Here is a 23,346-nt window from a genome sequence, read left to right on the forward strand (position 1 = left end):
GGAGAATTTAATCTATTTACATTTAAAGTAAGTACTGATAAGGAAGGAATTCTGTCATTTTGCTATTTGTTTTCTTTATGCTTTATAGATTTTGTGACCCTCATTTCCTGCATTATTGTCTTCTTTTATGTTCAGTTAAGTTTTCATAGTGAAACATTTAAATCTTCTCATTTTCTTTTGTACATATTTTATAGCTGTTTTCTTTGTGGTTGCCATGGGGATTACATGATCCTATGATCAGGAGCAGCAAACAGCTATCAGAGCACAGCTCCCTGATATTTGAAGGACAGAGTCATTTTTTGCCCGTCCTGGCTCCTACAATCTACTCTTAGAATGTGTGCACAGCTGCCTGTCACTGGGCTAGGGTGGGGGGTGTAGCTACTACTGTGCTAAGAGCTGAAATTTGCCAATTTACCATCTAAGCCTTCCCTTGGAAGTTGCAAGCTTTTAATAGACCTAACAGTTCCAAATAGTTGCACCATATAGATTCTGCCAATGTAATTGTTGCCTAGGTGGGGAAGTAAGATTCTTGGTGCCTTCTACTTCAACATTTTCCTAGAATCCTAAGTTAATTCTTTTTAAAGTAGATTTAAAGTAGAATTTTAAGAGAAAACAAGGAATAGTTCTCCATCTGTGACTTTAGGGGAGGATATAAACAGAGGTAGGAACATTGGTAGGTTTAGGGGAGGAACCTCATGTATGATTACTTTAATCTTTTCTGTGTATTCAGAATCTAATTTAATATGAGTAAGGTGCAAGTAAGGAACATTTCCTCTTAAGGAGAAAAGAGGTCTGTAAAAACCTTGGGAAACCATCCAGGGAGTCAAGAGATTTTAGACATACTAATTCTGTAGTATTGCAGGTGTGTACAGTTGTACATGAAGTTGTAATCCTGGGTTGTAGAATTAAATAGGAATCAATCATTAGCAATCGGCAGTTTTTTAAAAGTAAAATTTCAGGTTTGACTTAGACACATTACATATTTTGACCCTGGGTCTACTGTTGTTAATTTGGGAAGAGAGAAAGAACAATAGCCAGAACTGGGGTATAGCTTCCACTAACAGCTGCGTAGTAGAAGGTTGAAGAGAATTTTGTTGCCCATGGATACTATAACTGCTCTGAGCAGCATTTGCATAAAGAGGAACATTTTAAATTTAATATTTGATTGACTTGTAATAGGGTACAGTTTTTGTTCCTCTGACTTTCAGCTTGGACCTGACTTATTTACCTGTACTCATTTGACAATCAAATAACTTAATCATATTTGGCTTGTCCTAGCTCTGAAATTTAGTCCTCTGACTTTTCTAATATCAACTCCCCACTCCCCATGATTCTAAAAGCCCTGAAATTTTAGAGAACAGTACTTTTTAGGACATAACCATTTTACCATTTCAATCAATGTAACTATTCAGGATTCTGACTGTCATTTTGACATGTAATTTGCAAGGTGTTGGATTCCCATCCTAGTTCCTGTAAATGTAGATATTCAAACCTATGCTGAATATTCTAAATTATTGGCTTCTGTTAAATGAGAGCATCTCATGGTCACAAAGTTGTTCAACAAATTCTCAACATTGACATACTTCTTCTTTCAGGTTGACAATAAATGCCCTTGCCCAGAAACTCAATGTTTATTGGAAGGAAAAGACTTCCCAAGAGAACTTTGAAACCTCAGCTATAGCCAGGATAATACCGTGAGTAAGAAATATCTATATATATAAAAGGCTGATATACAAAGTGTCCCCTTGGGAGTTCGATCGCATGCTATAACGTGCATTGACCACCAGGGGGCAGCAGCACAGAATGAAGGAAGGCCCTGGCCAGCAGCCAGCAGCCAGGGAAGGGAGGCCCCAGCTGGAAGCCAGGAGGCCCTGATTGGCCCTGTTCGCTGGCCAAGCCTAGGGACCCTACCCATGCACAAATTTCATGCACTGAACCTCTAGTAGAATATAAAAGTATTGGGGGAGCAAATGGAAGGAACAAGAAGAAGATGGAAGCTTTTCACATAAGGAAGTTTAATGCACTAAAACTGGGAAGTCATCAATACTAATTTTATCATTATCTAGACCTCTTCATTCTGGTTTAACACTTGTGTGGTTTGGATCATAAATATGAAGAGTTTAGTATGTTCAGTTTATCCTATAGGCATTATGATATAGTGGAAGATGATGGACATTTAAATCAGATACTCCAGGGTTGAAAATCTGAATCTGCTTCTTAATAGTTGGATGAGCTTGGGTAAGTAAGTCACTTTACCTCTCTGAATATAATACATTAGATGATATAACATTTTTTAGCACAGTGCCTGGCATATAGTAGATATTCAGAAATGTTAGTAAACTTTCCTGCTTTTTATTCCTAGTAAATATTGTTGGAACTGTACCAAGGAATTTGACAATGGAAGTAGAGAACCCAGCATATCAGAGAAAAAAAGAACTATGGATGAGGATGAAATACCTCAGTAGGCCAGGAAAGGAGCATAATACAGAGACTAGAATGTGTAACAACATATATACAGTCAGTTACACCACCATCAAGACAAAGATTAGAGTATTAACAGTTCATTTTGAAGTAGGCAGCCCCCTGTGTTTTTTATAAAATGGAAATCATCAGGAAAATATATGATATAAAATTTTGTTTCAAATACAACCTGATTGCTAGTGATATAAATATCACTATTTTATTCTAAATATCTTGCTCATGCCCAACCTCCATGGTTTTCAAACACATAAAAATTAAAATGAGATGCCATTTTTGGTCTTTCAAATAAGCAATGATTAATGCAATGAGACAGTTGTTCATATATTGCTGGAGTGTATCCTATATAATAAAGAGCTAATATGCAAATTGTCATCACACCATCACGCCGTAATGGCTCACACACTGAACACTGGGGAGGGAGGAATGGGGACCAGCCAGGCACAAATGAGCTCACAATATCTTACCCATGACACTCTTCTGGAAGGATGCAATGAGGATTAGAAGGTATAGCCCCTCCAATTACCTATTTATTATAAGCACAAGCTGAAAAGCCTTTCCTGTTTATCTGAATAGAAGTATCTACCCTGGTCTGCATGTAACCTGAGGCAGGGAGTTGCTGTCTTTAATGTTTGTCTACAAGAGTGTAATATTGACATTCTTCTGCAAGAGACTCTTCTGTGCATGTGCATGACTTGTATGCATGCATATAAGCATAACCAATGGACACAAGACACTGGGGTGGGGGTGGGGGTGAGGGCATGTGCCGGGGGATAGAGGAGACCGGAGGGAGGTCAATGGGGAATCAAGGAGACATATGTACTACTTTTTGTAATATGTTAAACAATACACACACACACACACACACACACACACACACACACACACAGAGCTAATATGACCTTTCCTCTCCCCTCTCACTACTGCTGAACCTGCTTTTTGCTGCTCTGGCTCTAAATAAAACAGCAGCTGAATGGAAATATATAGACACCAGAGGTCAGGCCTGAGCTCAGAGTTTAGAAGTTGCAAGGCTGAAGCAGCCTGGAGCTAGGAGATAGGAAGCTATATATCCAGAAATTTGTATGAATTAAACAGATCTTTAAACACAGAGTACATTGTATTTGAGTGGTAGAATTATGAGTGTCTTTTATTTTCTTTTCTTTTTTTTTTTTTCTTTTTCTTTTTTTTTTTTTTATTAGTTAAGGTATTACAAATGTGTCCTCATCCCTCCCATTAACCCCCAACCTCCCCCACACACACACTCATGCTCCCATCCCCCTGTTGTCCATGTCCATTGGTATGGCTTATATACATGTATACAAGTCCTTCGGTTGATATCTTTCTGTATTTCCAGTTTTTCAATAATGAGCTGATTATTATAACTAGAAATAAAGCACTATCTACAAAGATAAGGAAAATATTGAACTAAGACATAAAAAAACACATCACTCTATTGAAATATCCTATATAATAAAAGCCTCATATGCTAAGTGTCCAACCGTTCATTCCACCATTCGATCAGTCACTATGACGTGCACTGACCACCAGGGAGCAGACGCTCCAACCAGTAGGTTAGCTTGCTGCTGGGGTCCGGCTGATCGGGACTGGGCGAGACAGGCCAAACATGCCCTGAAGCCCTCCCATGGTCCCTCCCCGGCCTCTAAAATATTTCTTCTAATTAATTTCCTTTCAATGTGCATGAATCTGTGCACTGGGCCTCTAGTCTAGTATAAGAGCAATATAAATGTAACACAAAACCCTCCCTAGGTTAAATTACATGTTTTTCAAATTGGTCCTATGTGCCCCTCTACCCTCTTTTTGTGTCTTTTCTCCAGCCTTCCTGGTCCCACTCCTTTCATACTTTAGGTGCTATTTCTATTATATATGGACCACCTCCTTCCACAGAGAAACAGATTCACTTTATGGTGAAGGTGACTGGATATGCTTCCTGGGGGTGGGAAGGTGGAGGGGAGAGAGTATGTGTATTAAGAGTAGAACTCTGGAAGAATTTATCTTAATAATTTAACCCAATTGTCAGACTGGAGCACCATTTCTAGTTATAAAATTTGATTATATTTATATTACTTTTTAAGATAAACTTTGGGAATATCAACCTAATAAAATTTTGATTAAAGTATAAACAAAGACCAATTTTGAAAGGAAAAAAAATAGGAGTAAGGAGTTTATAGGGAAATGGAGAGGTTTTGATGATGATTCTTCAGTGACTCCCACAAATGCATTTTTTAAAATAAGAGAACATCCTATATAATAAAAGGCAAATATGCAAATAGACCAAACAGCAGAACAACTGAACAACTGAACAATTGGTCCCTATGACGTGTGCTGACCACCAGGGAGCGCACGTGGAACATGGCGGGCGTTGGCTGCGGCGGGATGGTGGAGCAGGTGAGCTGGGGTGCCAGACCAAGGCGGGGCGCTGGTCACTGTCATTGGGGCAAGCCTCTGGTGGTTATTGAAAATTCTTTGCTCCTGCGCATTGCGATCTCACCTGGCACTCGCACCTGCTGCCGGCACCAGCCCCGCTCGCACCCATAGCTGGCGCTGGAGCTGCTGCTTGCACCTGCTGCTCTCTCCCAGCGCCAGTCACAATCACTTGGTGCCATCAGCGGGTGCGAGTGGTGGCTGCTGGCCCTGATTGCCCCTGAGGGCTTCTCCACCTTCCCCTGCTCCTGAGGGGCAATCAGGGCAGCAGCTGCAGCTCACACCTACTGATGATACTGACCGCAATCACTCGTGGGTGCAAGAGGGTCCGGTGCCTTCAGTGCATGGGAGTGGAGGCAGCAGGAGCGGGTCTGCCACTAGACAGGGGACCAGGGACCAAAGCAGGAGGGGCCAGGTGGGGGTACGGAGGATGGACTGAAACCCGTCCCTGTGCCCACCACAGCCTCGCAGCCCACAGTTCCTTTCAAGGTGCACAAAGTTGTGCACTGGGCCTCTAGTTTATTTATAAAATCATAGAGGTAGAAAAAGTAATTCCTAGAAGAAATGGGTTTAGGAAACATGTTACAGAGATAAAGGAAGGGCCCTTGGAGCTTGCGAGTGAGGAAGCTGATGGTAATGCACCTAGGGGAGACGGGAAGGGGAAGGGAGAAAGGGAAGGGAAAGGAAAAGGAAAATGAAAAGGGAAAGGCATGGGCATGCTCCCAGGAGGAAAGGCCCACTGGGTCCTCTGTCCTAAGGGTTTAAGGGTGGAGAGTTGAGGGGAGGTCCCAGGGGAAGATCTTAATGGAATATTCAGCAGCTTTTCAGGTATGTCCTTTCAGGGTCTAGGTCTCCACTGATTGATTGCCAGAACAGGGGGTCATTATTCAATGCAGCTGGTCCTGAGATCAGCCTTGGTGTCACTGGTCTGATTTTGCTGCTTTTCTGGGCCTCGAGATGAAATGCAACTGAGGTCCAGATGTTATCTCTAGGGAGGAAAGGTCAGGGGGTCCAGACCTTACGACCAGCAACCAGCATATGCTAGGGAAGGAAAGGCCACCCTGGGGGCAAGATCTGACCCTACAATTGTCCTTTGCTAGGCAGCTGGGGCTTTCTGCCCTGGTGATCTTCTCTACCTGGATCATCATCCTTACTCTGCTCATGTCTGTCTAATTGCCTATCACATCACCCACCTCAAGGATCTTGGCTCTGAATTCTTTCAGAGAAAAGTGGTGCAGGATCCCTTGTTGAGGGTATTACAGATGTCCCCATTTCCCACTCACCTTTGCCCCTCTCCACCTGGCTTTCTCCCCACACCAGGCCTTCACCACACTATTGTCTGTGTCCATGGACTATGCATATAAATTCTTTTTTTTTTAAAGGGGAGAATGATGATTTTTATTTTTATTTTTTTTAAATATATTTTATTGATTTTTTACAGAGAGGAAGGGAGAGGGATAGAGAGTTAGAAACATCGATGAGAGAGAAACATCGATCAGCTGCCTACTGCACACCCCCCACTGGGGATGTTCCTGCAACCAAGGTACATGCCCTTGACTGGAATCGAACCTGGGACCCTTGAGTTCGCAGGCTGATGCTCTATCCACTGAGCCAAACCGATTAGGACTGCATATTAATTCTTTGGTTACTCGCTTCCCTACTCCCTTCCCCATTTTAAACTTGTCACAGAATTGGATAAGCCAAATAAAATTATTCTTTGGGTTTTATTTCTTGGTATTATTGTAATATATAAAATGTTTTCCTATTCATTAATTTTAGAATGAAAATTATCCTCTTGCTTGCTTAGAGCAAGAGATTCCAGGATAAATAATTTTGACCTACATAAATAATGGTAGCTCACCATGTTAATATTTGTTACTATATTTCATATCCATATCTAGCATAGTTCTATCATTTTTTTCTGTGACATTCAAGATATAAACTTCTTAGGCTGATATTTTATAATTACCAAGAGAAACATTTATTTATTTTTAAATATATTTTTATTGATTTCAGCGAGGAAGGGAGAGGGGGAGAGAAAGAGGAACATCAATGATGAGAGAGAATCATTGACTGGCTGCCTCCTGCAAGCCCCTCACTGGGGATCAAGCCTGCAGTGCAGGCATGTGCCATTGACCGGAATCAAAACCAGGACCCTTCAGTCCGCAGGCCGATGCTCTATCCACTGAGCAAAACCAGCTAGGGATATATCCTATCTAATAAAAGAGAAACATGGTAATTAGCGTACCACCACTACCCTTCCCATTGGCTAATCAGGGTGATATGCAAATTAACTGCCAGCCAAGATGGCGGCCGGCAGCCAGGCAGTTTAAACTGAACATGAGGCTTGCTTGCTTCAGTGACGGAGGACTCCAACATTCCACGCCTGCCTTGCCGGCCTCTGAGCTTGCAGTTTGAAACATTGTAACAAATATAGAAGCTAAACAAAACCTCAGAAACCACCTTTCACCCGGCCGGGATCTTAGAGCTGGAGTTGATACAGTGTTTCGAGATTATAGAGCCCAAACAAACCAGATACCTGCTTTCAGCAGCAGAGGCCTCAGAGCTGGAGCCAGAGCTAAAGCTGGCCCAGAATAAAAAAAGAAAAGAAAAAAAGGAGCGGTTGGGAGCTTCAGTCACCCGCCAGCCTGAAAACAGCCCTCAGCCCCTCACCCAGACTGGCCAGGCACCCCAGTGGGGACACCCACCCTGAAGGTGTGTGGCCAGCTGCAAACATCCATCATCCCCTCATCCAGGCTGGCCAGGCACCCCAGTGGGGACCCCCACCCTGATCCAGGACACCCTTCAGGGAAAACCAGCCAGCCCCCACCCATGCACCAGGCCTCTATTCTATATAGTAAAAGGGTAATATGCCTCCCAGCACCGGGATCAGCAGAGCTGCGAGGCCTCCTGGCACCGGGATCAGCATGACGGGGCAGCGCCCAAACCCCCGATCACCCTGCGGCTCTGTGTGTGACGGGGTGGGGCCACAACCTCCCTATCCGCCCTGCTCTGTTCGTGACAGGGGAAGGCTCCCCAACCCCCTGATCAGCCCTGCTCTGTGTGTGACAGGGTGCGGAGCCCCAACCCCCCCACCCCACGGGCCCTGCTCTGTGTGTGACGGGGTAGAGCCATAACCTCCCCATCGGCCCTGCCCTGAGTGTGACAGTGGCGGCGCCCCAACCCCCTGATCGGCCCTGCTCTGTGTGTGACAGGGGGCGGTGCCCCAACTCCCCTATCGGCCCTACTCTGTGAGTGACAGGGGGAGCTCCCCAACCCCCTGATTGGCCCTGCTCTGTGGGTGATAGAGGGCGGCGCCCCAACCCCCCCACCCCCAACAAAGGGCCCTGCTCTGTGTGTGACGGGGTAGAGCCATAACCTCCCCATCGGCCCTGCCCTGAGTGTGACAGTGGCGGCGCCCCAACCCCCTGATCGGCCCTGCTCTGTGTGTGACGGGGGCGGTGCTCCAACTCCCCTATCGGCCCTACTCTGTGAGTGACAGGGGGGAGCTCCCCAACCCCCTGATAGACCCTGCTCTGTGCGTGACAGGGTACAGAGCCCCAACCCCCCTGATGGGCCCTGCTCTGTGAGTGACAGGGGGCAGTGCCCCAACCCCCTGTTTGGCCCTGCTCTGTGCGTGACGGGGTGGCGCCGCAACCTCCCCATTGACCCTGCCTTGAGTGTGACAGGGGATGGTGCCCCAACCCCCCAATCGGCCCTACCCTGAGTGTGACTGAGGGTGGCATCGCAACCTCCCAATCCACCCTGCTCTGTGCATGACAGGGGGCGGTGCCCCAACTCCCCAATCGGCCCTGCTCTGAGCCCGACCAGGGGCTGCACCTAGGGATTGGGCCTGCCCTCTGCCACCCAGAAGCAGGCCTAAGCCAGCAAGTCGTTATCTCCCAAGGGGTCCCAGACTGAAAGAGGGCACAGGCCAGGCTGAGGGACCCCCCCCCCCCCCCCCCCCCCCGAGTGCACAAATTTTTGTGCACCGGGCCTCTAGTATATATATAATTTTTTAATTTTTTTAGACAACTAGACTATAACAATTATAACACATTTCATATATAAAGTTATGTTGTTTCACTTTTAGGTTGTGCCTTTCTAATGTAAGATACAATACAGAGCTAAGATACACACAGTCATACTTCTCTTCTCCTTCATTTAGGAAGATTCCTGACCAGACGTGGGTACAGTGTGATGAGTGTCTTAAATGGAGGAAGCTTCCTGGGAAGGTTGATCCTTCTACATTACCTGCAAGATGGTTTTGTTACTATAATTCCCATCCAAAGTACAGGTAAGCTTGGGACTCAATATTATGCCAGAGATAACTCCTGATTTGTCTCTGTATTCTAAAACACTTTTTATCTCAAGTCCACATTCTTCAGCCTGGTATTCTGGCCTCTGTGCCAACTGGTCCCCCCTTAACTATCCAGCCTTATTTTTCACTGTATCTTAACACAAACCCTATGCTTTAGGTAGGTCTGTGGCTTCAGTATTCCCCACACATGCCATGCTTATTCCCTCCTCCATGACTTGATAGTATCTTTCCACTTACTTACAATGACTTTATGCATTCCATCTGCCTATCCAAATCATATTTGTCTTGGATGCATAAGTATTTTGTGTGATACTTTTCCTGTTGACATTTTTTTTCAGTGATTTTACTTTGGCTTCCTATGAAATTTAATTCTTGACATTTATTCACTTATTTTGTATTTTTTGGATATTTTTCATATATATATACTTTGGCTCTTCAAGAGACTGTAAGCTATTCAAGAACAAGGGCTTTACATTTTGGTTCAAGTTGATGGTTTTCTTCATATGCCTCCTATACCTGAATCTCTTGTAGTACCTACTGTACATGCAGTGCTATTTGTTTACATGTTTGTCTTTTTCATACACTGTATGTTCCTTGTAGCATCTAACATCTAGATAATGTCTGGGATTTCCATGGCAATTAATTTCAATTTAACAAATATTTTTATTTGATTCAGTAGTCACATCTATATATATAAAGAGCCAGGGGCCATCACAACCGAACGGACGACTGAAAGGATGACAAAACATGCTGAGCGAAGTGACCAGGCCAGCAGGGGGTTAGTGAGGGATGACCAAACGACAGCAGCAAGCTGTGTGAGGCGACCAGGCTGGCAGGGGGGTTAGTGAGGGACGACCAAACGACTGAGCAGCAGGCTGTGTGGGGTGACCAGGCCAGCAGGGGGGTTAGTGAGGGATGACCAAACGACCGAACAGCAGGCTGTGTGGGGCAACCAGGCCAGCAGGGGGGACAGTGAGGGGTGACCAGGCTGGCAGAGGGGGACAGTGAGGGGTGACCAGGCTGGCAGGGGACACAGTTGGCAGCAACCAGGCCAGCAAGGGGGGGGCAGTAAGGGGCGACCAGGCTGGCAGAAGAGGGCCATGAGGAGTGACCAAGCTGGCAGGGGGGGACAGTTGGGGGCGATGAGGCCAGCAGTAGAGGCAGTTGGGGGTGACCAGGCCTGCAGGGGGGCAGTAAGGGGGTGACCAGGTGGCTGGGGGGGGCAGTTAGGGGCAATCAGGCCAGCAGAGGGGGGCTGTTGGGGGCAACCAGGCCAGCAGTCAGAGGTGTTTAGGGGTGATCAGGCAGGCAGGCAGGTGAGCAGTTAGGAGCCAGCGGTCCTGGATTGTGAGAGGGATGTCCAACTGCCAGTTTAGGCCCGATCCTCAGGCCTTAAACCAGCAGTCAGACATCCCCTGAGGGGTCCCAGAATGGAGAGGGTGCAGGCTGGGCTGAGGGAACCCTCCTGCCCCCATGAACGAATTTAGTGCACCGGGCCTCTAGTATCCTATATAATAAAAGGGTAATATGCAAATTGACCCTAACAGCAGAATGTCTGGGGATGACTGGTCACTATGACACACACTGACCACCAGGGGGCAGACGCTCAATGCAGAAGCTGCCCCCTGGTGGTCAGTGCGCTCCCACAGGGGGAGCTCTGCTCAGCCACAAGCCAGGCTGATGGCTGCCAGCACAGCAGTGGTGGCGGGAGCCTCTCCTGCCTCCTCAGCAGCACTAAGGATGTCCAACTGCAGCTTAGGCCTGCTCCCTGCTGGCAAGTGGACATCACCTGAGGGCTCCCAGGCTGCCAGAGGGATGTCTGACTGCCAGCTTAGGCCCGATCCCCCTGGGAGCGGGCCTAAGCCAGCAGGTGGACATCCCCCGAGGGGTCCCAGACTGCGAGAGGGCACAGGCTGGGCTGAGGGACCCCCCGCTCCCAAGTGCACAAATTTTTGTGCACCAGGCCTCTAGTGTTTATAATAATAACTTAGTTTGCTTCTTTTAGGCTATGATATAATTTTTCCCTCCTCAGGATAAATGCTGATAGAAAAAAAGTACTAGGCGCTATGCCTCCCAAGAGCACATCTACACCTTTATTCCCTCTCAGGCTTGCATCTCCTAAACTCTAAGGGTCCCTATGAGACTTGCAACCAGAGGAGCAATGGGCAGTGGCAGGTTGTTCTGGGTTAACCCCTGAACCTGTCTCCAAGGTCCCCTTTTCTCTGACTTTCCAGTGAGTCAAAGCAGACCTGCCTAGGCTCTTTCCTGTTGTTGCTTCTTATTTCACTGTCCCAGCTTTAATAAACGTGCTCTAAAAATAAAAATAAAATAAAAAGGGCTGAAACAGTATGCCTTTTAGAAGAAAATGTTTAAAATGGAGGAAATCAAATAAATGATGTCTAGGTCTGTAATGAGTAAGCATTTCTTCATAATCTCCAGCTGTGCCTAAGCTTCATGGAGAGTAACTGAGATTATGATAGAATATGGGACTGAGTGCATAGAAGTCTCACTTTTTAACCCTGTATCTCCTATTGATTTACACTTAGTCCAGGAGAAATAGCTTTCCAGGATACTTTGTCCCCTTATATAGCATAGAGTTTCTAATTATTATTAATTTCTATTTGTTTCTTGGATTACTTTTGACCACTGAATACTTTTTCTAGTACTTTCTTCAGGTTTTTACTCCTCTAAAACTCTCTTCCTTGTGCTTTACATATAGCAAATATATGTATATCTTTTCATTTATAGAATCTTCCTTTTTTCTCTTTGCTAGTCTCTGTTCTATTTTTTTTATGATGTAAGCTCCTAGTTCCTTGTTGTTGCTTTCTATCATAGCCTTTCATTTTCTTCTTCAGGCATCACCTAGTTTAGGAATTCTCATGCTTCTATATTGCATCTTGGGAATTTCTTAGTAAATGACAGGCAACAGACGTAGGTTCTGGTTTCAGCAACATTCTCTTTGTATGGAACTTCAAGCAAGTCTCTTATGTGTTTGAGCTTCACCGTGTAAGCATAGAGATTATGTTTTGTGCTGTCCACCATAATATGAATTTTGAAGTTGTCAAGTACTTTGAATGGATTGGGAGAAAGGTGATATATGTACCAATATAATTAGATGATTGTATGCCTTGAAATAAGAATTGCTACACATTAGCCTACACACAGGTTTTGCAATGTGGGTGGAATCTGAGCTTTATAAGGTTGGAAGGTTGTTAAGCTGCCTTGTTATAATTGTGATGACAGTAAAGGGTAAAAGCGAAGGACACATTTTGTTTCCAAAAGATGATTTCTTCTCTATACTGCAGGAGATGCTCTGTTCCAGAGGAACAAGAACTCATGGATGAAGACCTGTACTTGAGCAAAGCTAAGAAACAGTTGAGTATACCTAAGATAGTATTCTGCATTATATAGTAGAGGAGGCTGACTCTTTCTAATAGGGGAATTTTGAAAAGAAGGATGCCTGCCCCCCCTTTTCATTGTTTAATTATTTCCCTCCTCACCTCTTTGTTCTCCCAGTTTTTATTCATTCTAATCGTCTCCTGAGTTTCTCAACTAGTGGTTGTCTTTAGTCTCCCTTTCCTCCCCCTCTCTCTGTTTCAATGGGGCATCTGAAATTTCCCTGCAGTAGCAGAGTTCAGGAAGGCATCCTTAGAAACTCAATGAAGCCCACCCTATTTCTAATTTGGAAGGAACATTAAAACCTAAATATACAATTGGTGATCCATTTTAGACTGAGAAGTTTCATGAGTGAACTAAACAGCACTTTTATCTTCTCCTAGAGATCAAACTGTTGAGAAGAAGAAGGTGCCATTGGAAAATGAGGACCACCAGGTGAGAGACAGTCCACCCTCTTCCTTTTCTGAACAAAATTTTCCCCAACAGAGGACATAGGTTGAAGGAAGCAGCAGTCTTGAAAGCTGCATAGAAATAATGAACCATTTCTTCTGGTGGTCTTTTTTTCATTGGATCTTTTTATTTTGCTTTGATCTGCTGTTACTGATGTTCAGATCACCGAAAATAGAAGAGCCAAATCATTCATTTTCCAGATTTGAATTCAGTACTGATTCTGGACAGTGTGAAGGTCACTTTCTGTGTCACCGAATTTTCAGGTTATGTTCCATCCTCATACAGGCTGCTCCTGTAGAGTGTCTGGTTTTCCTCAGTCTCTTTTCTTCCAGGATTCAGGGGTGATTCTTCCTCCTTCCTTTTGGGAAGAAGGGTGATTCTTTGTGCCCCTCTCCCATCCCTGCTTTCAGGCTGGCTGGCTTTATAAAGACTCTGCTGTTTTGAATTTTCAGGAGCACTGTCTCTCGGACATGGTTGCCCAGCTCCGGACGCTGAAGGGTGCAATAAGGTTGGCCGTCCTTTCAGGGACACTCCTTTTCTGACAGCCACCATAGCACCCATCTATCTCCCCTCCCCCAATCTTGCCTTTCTGCATGATTTTCCTTTTGACCCTCTTTCCCAGAGATATCTACTAGTCGCATGTTAGATTCACCTTTCACCCACTCAATCAGGGTAGGTCAGACTGGTGAGGATAGAGGCAATTTAATACTAATTCTTCTTCTGACAGTTTACTAAGACCCAGTTATATGAATATTCAAGTTTCATGCCCTGCTTAAGAGTCTGATGTAGAGATTGGGAGATTTCCTGGGACTGCCCTGTCCTCATTCAGTTTACCTCCCCTTTATATTCCTTCACCTTCATCATTCGTACTATTTTCATAAGCTGGCTCTGCCACAGATCCCAGATGCATGTCTCTGTGTGTGTGCACTATGAATACATGTTAATGTCTCGCATGCATTTCTCCAAAACCAGCACCGACACATGCTGCAATGCTTATCCCTTCCATCCCTACCCTCATCACAGATCTCAGAGGAGTGAAAATCCAGCTTTAAACTGGGTCAAAAGACAGAATTAGACACTGACTAGGGGGCCTGGGTTTATGTTGTGGGTGGGATGACTCAAGGAGCCAATAAGTGAGTTGGGGAGGTCTGTTGGCGTCCAGCTGATTAGGTTATAAGTGAACATGCCTGGGTTCAGTGTTCTAGTGTACATTACTGCGTGCTGTTTGTTCTGTTGTAGGAAACAGTTTCTTTTTATTTGGCTAAGTGTTCTTTCCTAGCATCAGAAGGATTGACTCATCCTTTGGTATTTTGTTTGGAATTGGGATTTTTTATGCATCATTTTTTTCTTTGCTAGGTATTCACTAATCCACTGACGATCCCTACTATTCAAGACATGGATGAATTAAATAATCAAACAATTGGATATGAAGAAATTGATAGCCCTAGCCGGTTTCCATCTGTTGGAGAAGGAAGCAAAACACCTCCTCTTCAACTTAAGCCTCTGGATTCCAGTGTTTTCCAATTTTCCAGGTGAGTAAAAAACATAGTCTCTCTTCAATAGTAAGCCTCACGGTTTGTAATGTAAGGTGGTATGATTATCATATTTATGTTTTTCCTTAGGCGTAGCATGGATTCAGAAGGATAAATACTATTTTGGGTTAATAGAATTGTGTGCTGCATGTACCCCAATTATTCAACATTACAAGTGCTATGTCAAACCTGTCTATCCTTTTTATTTGCTTTTTGAGGTGATCATCTGACAAATGCTCTTTTATGTATTGTATATTCATATTATACTGGGAATTGTGTTTGTGGAATAATAGACATGCAAACTCTTTGAAAAGTACTATCTGCTATACAAATGTAAGCTAAAATTACATAGATAAGCATTGTTTCTTTCCTTGAGTTTAGGAATATTAAAGTCCTGTGGGTCTCCATAGGCCTAGCACATGTTGGTCACATATAAAAATAACCATTAGAATTTTGTGCCATTAGGTAAGCCTTCTAGTTCATTGTTTCCTAGAGTAAATTATTAGTATAAGTTTAGTTTTTGGCTTTACTTGTTCATCTTCTAGCTCATCAACAATATTATTTTATTAGTCTGTAAAACAGGAAGGAGCACATCTTTTCTTAAATATCAGAAGTATTTGAAGCACTGAAAGTTATGACTGCCCCTATAATGCCATGAAACGAACTCAGGACTCTGATTAAAACTTGCTTTCTCCTCTCTCTTATTCTTCTCACTTCTGGTAGAGCCAAGCCATAGGGCAGGTAGAATTGTTCTCTAATAGTAGAAACTTCTACAGTCATCAGTAATGTGAACTTTCCACTTACCCTCTTCACTTTGGATATCTTCTTAACTTAGGATAGATGCAATGGAATACATGATATGGTAAAAATGACTCCTGTTTCCCGCCCCTTCCCCCCCAATGTTACTGATATTTTTCCTTGTTTCTTGCTTCTTAGGTGAGTCTTTTCAGCTTCTCATCTAGACAAACATCTCTACATGTGTGCAAGTCCCCTATTCAGTGATTCTTCCACAATTAAGCCCTGTAGATATTGGAAGAACCCCATGACCCCCCTGAACATGAACAAAAAGTCTCAAGAGGAAGTAAGCTATTAGGAGCAAAACTAATAAAATTCTAAAGCAGTGGTTCTCAACCTGTGGGTCGCGACCCCTTTGGCGGTCAAACGACCCTTTCACAGGGGTCGCCTAAGACCATCCTGCATATCAGATATTTACATTACGATTCAAAACAGTAGCAATATTACAGTTATGCAGTAGCAACGAAAATAATTTTATGGTTGGGTCACAACATGAGGAACTGTATTTAAAGGGCCAGAAGGTTGAGAACCACTGTTCTAAAGGAATTAAATGAGAACTTGTATGAAAAAATTTAGAAGTACTTACTAACTAATGATTGAATTTGAGTAATATGGAAGGAGTAGTTTCTAAGATTGAACTATATAGCAAGGGAGTGAGAAATATAGTCAGTATCAGGGGCTTGAGGGTAATTCTCTGTTCCCATCTGTAGTTTTCTAGCTCCCATTGTAGGTTGGGAAGGTTGTACAATAAAGTGTTGTGTGTTTTTGAAGTACGTTGTTAACTCTCTATCTCAGTCTCCTTGAAATGATCTTGTATTAGAATTGCTACTGGAGTATTAAGGTGTCATTGATCTTGAAGGCTCTACTTTACCTGATTTGACCAATTTCCATTTTTTGTCAGTGTTTCTTTCATTACTCTGTAGTGACTTTTAGTAACCTAAAGGAGATTACAAATGCTAACCTATGTGTGTATTTTATGAGTGCAGTATGTCAGTTCATCCATTAGGTGGCATACTTTATCAGTCTTTATTGATATTTTTGTATAAGTCCTTGTGGAACTGTTGTGCCCAGAGTTGAGTTGAGTTATGTTTTGGCTATAGAGGACAGGTAAAATACTTTGATTCTTCATGTGTAGTTTTAATTTGAGAGTAATATTCTTTCAAGAGAAAGAAATACGTGATAATTGATGTTGCTGCTGATGTCATATGTTTTATGTAAGGTCACTAAATGATTATTATGTCATTTCAAACTACATGTATAGAGGGATTCAGGTTGATTGGAAGGAGTCTGCTTTTCTATAAGGGAACATGATGGTGCTCAAGAGTTCAGTGAAATATACAAGGTTTTCCAATAAAACAATATTAATGGAATTATCAATTTAGTCAAGAGTTACAAAGGTATCCTTTGTTATTATCAAAACCTGAAGGTGATAAGGATCCTTGGGCCATGGAGTACAATTCTCCAACTCTAGATAAAATAAAGCCTTTTCTATAGAAGAAAGTTTTTAAAATTCCTAGTGGGCTAGGTTATTTGACCTACTAAGGCCTCCCAAGGTGTCATTGGAAATAGTTTTATGAGTTTCACAAATCTTACAAGAGCAGTGGAGCACCTGCAATAGATAATAGATTCAGCCAATATGAAACAGGCATAACTTTTTAGGGAAAGATAGCTTATTTCTCTTAATGTAAATCATCCCTTTCTGTTCACTCATTCTGCATATATTTGAGTGTTTACTGTATGAAAGACAGTATTCTAAGGCAATGATGGAGTCAAAGATGAAAGAGCTTATGATAGTCAAAGTTTTATATGTAGTTATCCTCAATACATTCTAGGTTTCATGTAGTACAAAATAAGGTCTAAAGTAGTCATAAACATATGTACAAAGAAGAGAATTGGTGGCTGTATTTTATTTATATATTTAGAAAGCCTTTGAGTAAGTTATATGTCAAAAGCTAATTATTTTGTGTTTAAGAGGATAACAAAAAAAACCCAAATTATATTGTAATAGTGGAAGGAAAGGAGAGACATTCTAGTATGTTTAAAGGAATATTTGAAACAACAAATATGAGATAGAAATAAAAGAACAATTTTTCTAATGAATAAGTTGATTCAGGGGCCAGTATTCACATTTTAAAATAGGTTCTTTGAGAGAGACTTCCAAAATGGAGAAATGAGGAGTGTAGTGGGCACATTCATCAACAAATAACCATTTAACTGGAAGAAGTTACTAAAACAAAACAATCATTCTAAGTTCCTGGAAATTGCCTTAGGGACATACAGATCATGGAGAAACATTTATTCAGGAAATTTATTAAATCTAAGAAAGAAAAGCAAGAGTCTTTGGCATTTAGCCTGTTCCCATCCTCCTCCAAGCTATGTTTTATTAAAATTACTCTAGGAGCTCTAATACAGGTGGGTGTGGTCAAGAAGTTGGGGTCTTTATCTTCCTCTGGCTCCTACTCTACCGCTATGGTTTTACTTGAGAGGGTCAGGCCTCTGACATTTCTCATCCCCCCCAGTTCTGTCTTGCAGAAGCTCTATTCTGGACAGACCCAAGAAAGACTGGGTCTCTTCTCCTAGCTAGCTTTCTCTTCCCCCATCCAGCCCCAACTCATGGTGAAAGTACTCACCTAGGGAAGGCATGGGCTATTACTCCTATCCCAGCTTGCTTGTAGGACAGGGGTTTATGCTAGAAGGAACAAACAAAAAACCATCCCAGCACCTGTTAATATAAAAAGGTTTCACTCTTGGAGAAGTGGGCCACTTTCCCTATTCCCGCCTTTTCCTTAGGGAGAGAGACAGGCCTTAAAGATGAAGAACTCCTCAGCTCTCCCTGCAAGAATGCACATTACCTATAACAGATCATGGAGAATTCCATTCCTAAGGGCATTATAAAAAATAAAGGAAATTATGGTGGAGAACAATTGAGAGGCTACTCATAGCTCCACAATACAAGTTACAACAAGCAAAAGAGTTGAACAATTAGATGTTTAGAAACAGAGAGAACCAAGGGAAAAAGGTAGTTAAGAAGAGCTATCTTGGGGTCACAGTCATCCTAGGGGTTAGGAAGACTATGTATAAGCACAAGGCTACACTCTTAGAAACAATCAGATCAGGACATAAGGTATACATAAGCAGTCCCCAAGCCTCACACCAATCAAACAACAAAGAGCAGGAGCCTCAATGGCACTAGGGCCTTACACACAACCTCTAACCAACCACTGGCTGAACAATAAGCTACTCTGACCCAGGGGCAACTCCTAGGAAGCCAAGCTAAAAGTAAAATTACACATACCCTCGGTAATCTGGAAGACTATGTGCATGCTCAAGGCTGTGCCTTCTCAGTAATTATTGGATAGGGAAAATTCAAACTACTATACTACCTGGATGAAAGTGGGGTAAAAACATAAATTTCTTTAACTGTGATAACAGTTGCTAGGCCACACATACATCCAGTGAAAATCTAACTAGCTATCAGGGCTTAAGCACAACCTTTGACCAATAAGTGGACTGTGCTGACCCAGTGGTGACTCCAAGGTTGTCAGGTAAAAGATAAAAATCAAGAAGAAATCTGAGCAGAATGCTGCAGGAGAAATAGATTTCATGGAGTCAGTTCAACCAAGTCACTAAATAAACAACCAAACAAACAAATAAACCATTCAGGGAGGTAGGATTAGTATCCAGAGTTGCTATACTATATTATCTAAAATATCCAGTTATCAACAAAAAAATTATGAAACATGCAAAGGAACAGGAAAGTGTGACATGTACATAGGGACAAAAGAAGCAGGCAATAGAAACTGCTCTTGACGAACCCAGTGTGACTCAGTGGTTGAGGGTTGACCAATGAACCAGGAGGTCATGGTTAGATTTCTGGTCAGGGCACATGCCAGGGTTGTGGGCTTGATTCCCTGTGGGGGTCATAAGGAGGCAGCAGATTGATAATTCTCTCTCTCTCTCTCTGAAATCAATAAAAACATTTTTTTTTAAAAAAAGAACCCAATGGAAATTCTGGAGGTGAAAATTACAATAACTAACATGAAAATTTTACTAAAAGGACTCAACAGCACATGAAATTTGGCAGAAGAATCGGCAAACTTGAAGATATATTAATTGTAGATTATGCTAAGAACAGAGAGAAAAAAATGAAAAAATGGACAGTCTCACAGAAATGTAGGACACCATTAAGTGCTTCAATATATGCAAAATAGGAGTACAAAAAGGAGACGAGAGGAGAAGTAGGAAAATATTCAAGAAATAATGGTTGAAAACTCCCAAATTTTATTTAAATCTTTTAACCTACACATCCAAAAAACTCAAATAATTAAAAATAGAATTCACAAAGATATTCACAGTCAGACATATCATAGTGAAAATATTGAAAGCCAAAGGCAAAGAGAAAATCTTGAAAGCAGAGAGAAAAAAGTACGCATCATGTACAAGAGAATCCTACTAGAATAATACCAGACTTCTCATCAGAAACGATGGAGACCAGAAGGGAGTGGGATGACATATTCAAAGTACTGAAAGAAAAACTGTCAACCAAGAATCTTAAAAAGTATCTTAAGAAAATGAAGGTGTCATATACAGAACATTTCACCCCCAAACAGTGCAACTTAAATTCTTTTCAAGTGCACATGAAATATAATCTAGGATAGAGCATATGTTAGACCATAAAACAAGCCTCAATAAATTTAAAAGGATTGATATCATAAAAGGATATTCTCCAAATATAATGGAATTAAATTAGAAATCAATAATAGAAGAAAATTTGGAAAATTCACAAATATGTAGAAATTAAATAACACTCCAAAATAGCAAATGAGTAAAAGAGTAGATCACAAGAGGAATTTAAAAATATCTTGAGAAGATAAAAATGAAAACAAAATATCTCAACACTTATGGGATGATATTTCTATCCCTCTCTCCCTTACCCTCAGAGGGAAAATTATACAGGGTTATATTAAAATTGAAATAAGATCTCAAATTAATAACTTAAACTTCCACCTTAAGAAACTACACAGAGCAAGTTAAACCCAAATCAAGCAGAAAAAAGGAAATAAAATCAGAATGGAAATGAAATAGAGAATAGAAAAACAATAGAGAAAATCAGTGAAACCAAAAGTTGGCTCTTTGAAAAGAACAACAGAAATTAAGAAAACAATTGTATGTATAGTTGTTTGAAAAATAAAATATTTAAGAATATATTTAACAAAGTGCAAGCAAAACTTTGTATAATGAAAACTACAAAATATTGTTGAATGAGGTTAAATAAGACCTAAATAAATGAAAAGCCATTTCATATTTGTAGATCAGATTTAATGCTGTTAACATGATAATATTTCCCAAATTGAGCTACAGATTCAGTGCAGTCTCTTTTTTTTTTTTTTTTTAAATCCTGACACTCAATTTAAAGATGAATGCCCTCCCCTTCTACAGCATCCTGAGCCAGGGCAGCTTGTGGGTATGATCACTTCTTGGTCCAAAACTGCTTGTACCGCTCCAGGTCAAAGTTGTCAAGGAGCTCTGGCTGCTCCTCCTCCTTCCCTCGGAGCTGGGCCTCACATTTGCGGAACCGTGCCCGCCTCTCCTCTGGGGACAGGGCATCCAGGTCCACAGGCATCGCCAGCATTCGTCTGGGCTCCCGGTAGCGGATGTGAATGGTGGAGCCATCCTGCTTGACCAGGAGCATGGGGTAGAGGCGTGCATAGGCCTGTCTGTGCACACGAGTGAGCGAAGCTCTGCTGCTGTCAGCCCGACGCGAAGATATGTGCAGGCAGCGGACCACAGGGGCAGCCCCTATCACCACATGCTGCCGCAACAGGTCAAGCATGCTGCCCACAACTGCCATTCCTCCTGAGGGCCACTGTGGCATGTGGAGGCCCAAGACCAGTCACTGGCCCAGTGTGTGACCTGCGCCGCTCTCCTGGAGCCCTGAGCCAACACCAGCCCTTCGGAGGCACGGCTGCAGTTGCCCGCGAGCACTCCGTCGCGCAGCGCTTACCTCAGTGCAGTCTCTTATCAAAATATCAGCTGGCTTCTTTGCAGACAAGCACTGGAGGAAGGTGACAAAAAGAAGAAAGAAAGTGCAAAAGAACTATGTAGTTGGAAAAGAATTCCTAGTATGTAAACTCAAAATTAATCTTTACTAAATGAGTGAATACAGGTTTAGAATAACAATTGATTCCTTGAGGGAAGAACCTTTACTTATAAAACTAATAAGTATTTACAGAGCCAATAAGTAAAATCCATTTATTTTTATCTCCTTCAAACAATACTTTCTTTTTTATTGGCTCTTACATGCAAAGTTTTTGTTCCCTCATTCCCATCTAGCACAGTTACTCAAGCTTCCTTCTGTCAAGGAGCTCATACTTTAGTAGGGAACCTGTGATATATACGTACACACATGCACACATACTTGCACATACATGGTAAAAAGTGATAGATGTAAGAGAGGGCTAAAGTGCTATAGTAATTCAAAAGTACCATTTGAGCTAGACTTAGACATGCTCTAGGAATTGAGAAGTGGCATTTGAGTTGGCCTTAGACATGGGAGCAATGATTAAAGATTTCAAATATGGGAGTGACATAATTAGAGCAATACCTTACTTAGGAAGATTAATTTGGCAGTGGGTGATATGGAGGTGAGAGAAGGGAGCTAGATAAAAATGAAAGATCAATTTTATACATACTGAGAGATATCAGTAGGACTTTCGGGGGGGAAATGTGTAACAGGCCTTTGGAAATCCAGTACTGGAGATCAGGGCTTGTGGAATGACTTGGGAGTTACTGTTCAGAGGTTATAACCAAAAGACTGTATGAAATTACCAAAGGAAAAATTTGTAGGTATAGAAGAGATTTAAGGACAGAATACTTAGAAATTGGAAAATGAAGAAAAGGAGACATATATAATACTCTTTATAATACTTTAGGCAATAAAAAATTTAAAAAAAGAAATTGGAAAATGAAAATACAAACAAGGCAAGATGACTAGTTCTTTGATTATTTTAAATTAAATGAAAATACCTATAATGAAAGAAATCCATAGAACAGATATGGATTGCCTAAATTTTCATTGCCTAAAATTGTTTAAATAGAGAATGACATATATTTTGTAATTGGAAGTTTTGTTCTCCTTAAATAAAATACCAGCCAAAGATTATTCAAGGTAAAAAATAAAAAAGAAATTGGAAAATGAAGAGAAGGAAGAAAATTTGACATTCATTGCCTTTCATAAAACTTTGTTTTCTAGTATCATTTACTCTTTTTTTGTACTTGCAAACTGATTGTTTCACTATCGTCCTCAGTACTATAGCTAAATGGACAATCTGCAGTGGCCCTAAAATACATTTAAAGATGGATACATTTATTTTTACATAGCCCCTAAATCCCTTTGCTTTCCCACTAAGACTGACACAAGAAGATCTATTAAAATGGCAGACCAGTTTTATTTCTGGTGAACACTAGTTTTGAAGAACATTCAGGATGTTACAAGAGCTAAGGCTTGAGATATCTTATAGATGTTCTCAGAAATTGCAGAGAAATACAAGCAGCCTTGAAATACTATGACTTGACTCTCATTGAAAATTTGAAAGTCGATCTTTACCTTGAAATTTCCTGGTTTTCTGCAGGGACAGCAGAAGAGTTATAAGGATAAAAATAGGGGTCCCATCCTGCCGCATGACATAACATTGTCTATGGATTTCATTGGTGCCAGTTGTTTGTTCCTTCAACCTTTAGAGCATATAGCAGCCAGAAATGGAAGGTGATTGAGGTCACCATCCTGGGAGTGCCTGTTTACCCCAACAAGGGGATTCTTTTGCAATAGGGAAAAAATGACTTGAATTGGCTGTTTCAATTTCTTTGTTTATGACCAGGGCCCTATGTTTCAATTAACTTTTACAAGTGAATAATGGGCAATAGCCACAATCC

The 23,346-nt window shown here is 41.9% G+C and overlaps 2 protein-coding genes across 6 annotated transcripts in view; one reads left to right on the forward strand and one right to left on the reverse strand.

The window, feature by feature from the left end:
• The window catches only part of MORC4 (MORC family CW-type zinc finger 4), a 79,680-nt gene that overhangs the window by 53,495 nt on the left and 2,839 nt on the right, over positions 1 to 23,346 (forward strand). For 4 of the 5 annotated variants that reach the window (XM_036304791.1, XM_036304796.1, XM_036304795.1 and 1 more), the window contains 5 exons: positions 1,596 to 1,694; positions 9,089 to 9,217; positions 12,547 to 12,615; positions 13,021 to 13,072; positions 14,444 to 14,619. In XM_036304791.1, the coding sequence (XP_036160684.1) occupies positions 1,596 to 1,694; positions 9,089 to 9,217; positions 12,547 to 12,615; positions 13,021 to 13,072; positions 14,444 to 14,619 (525 nt within the window). The remainder of the gene's footprint in view (positions 1 to 1,595; positions 1,695 to 9,088; positions 9,218 to 12,546; positions 12,616 to 13,020; positions 13,073 to 14,443; positions 14,620 to 23,346) is intronic. The other variant, XM_036304793.1, reaches the window with a different exon arrangement.
• On the reverse strand, positions 20,832 to 21,358 carry LOC118653888 (39S ribosomal protein L55, mitochondrial-like). Its single transcript, XM_036304797.1, has one exon. The coding sequence runs from the start codon at positions 21,287 to 21,289 to the stop codon at positions 20,885 to 20,887; it is 405 nt and encodes a 134-aa protein (XP_036160690.1). The 5' UTR covers positions 21,290 to 21,358; the 3' UTR covers positions 20,832 to 20,884.

Source organism: Myotis myotis, unplaced genomic scaffold (assembly GCF_014108235.1).
Source record: "Myotis myotis isolate mMyoMyo1 unplaced genomic scaffold, mMyoMyo1.p scaffold_m19_p_4, whole genome shotgun sequence".
NCBI lineage: Eukaryota > Metazoa > Chordata > Mammalia > Chiroptera > Vespertilionidae > Myotis > Myotis myotis.

Coding starts and splice junctions, on each gene's coding strand:
- LOC118653888 (XM_036304797.1), bottom strand. CDS start 21,289: ATGCCACAGTGGCCCTCAGGAGGAATGGCAGTTGTGGGCAGCATGCTT.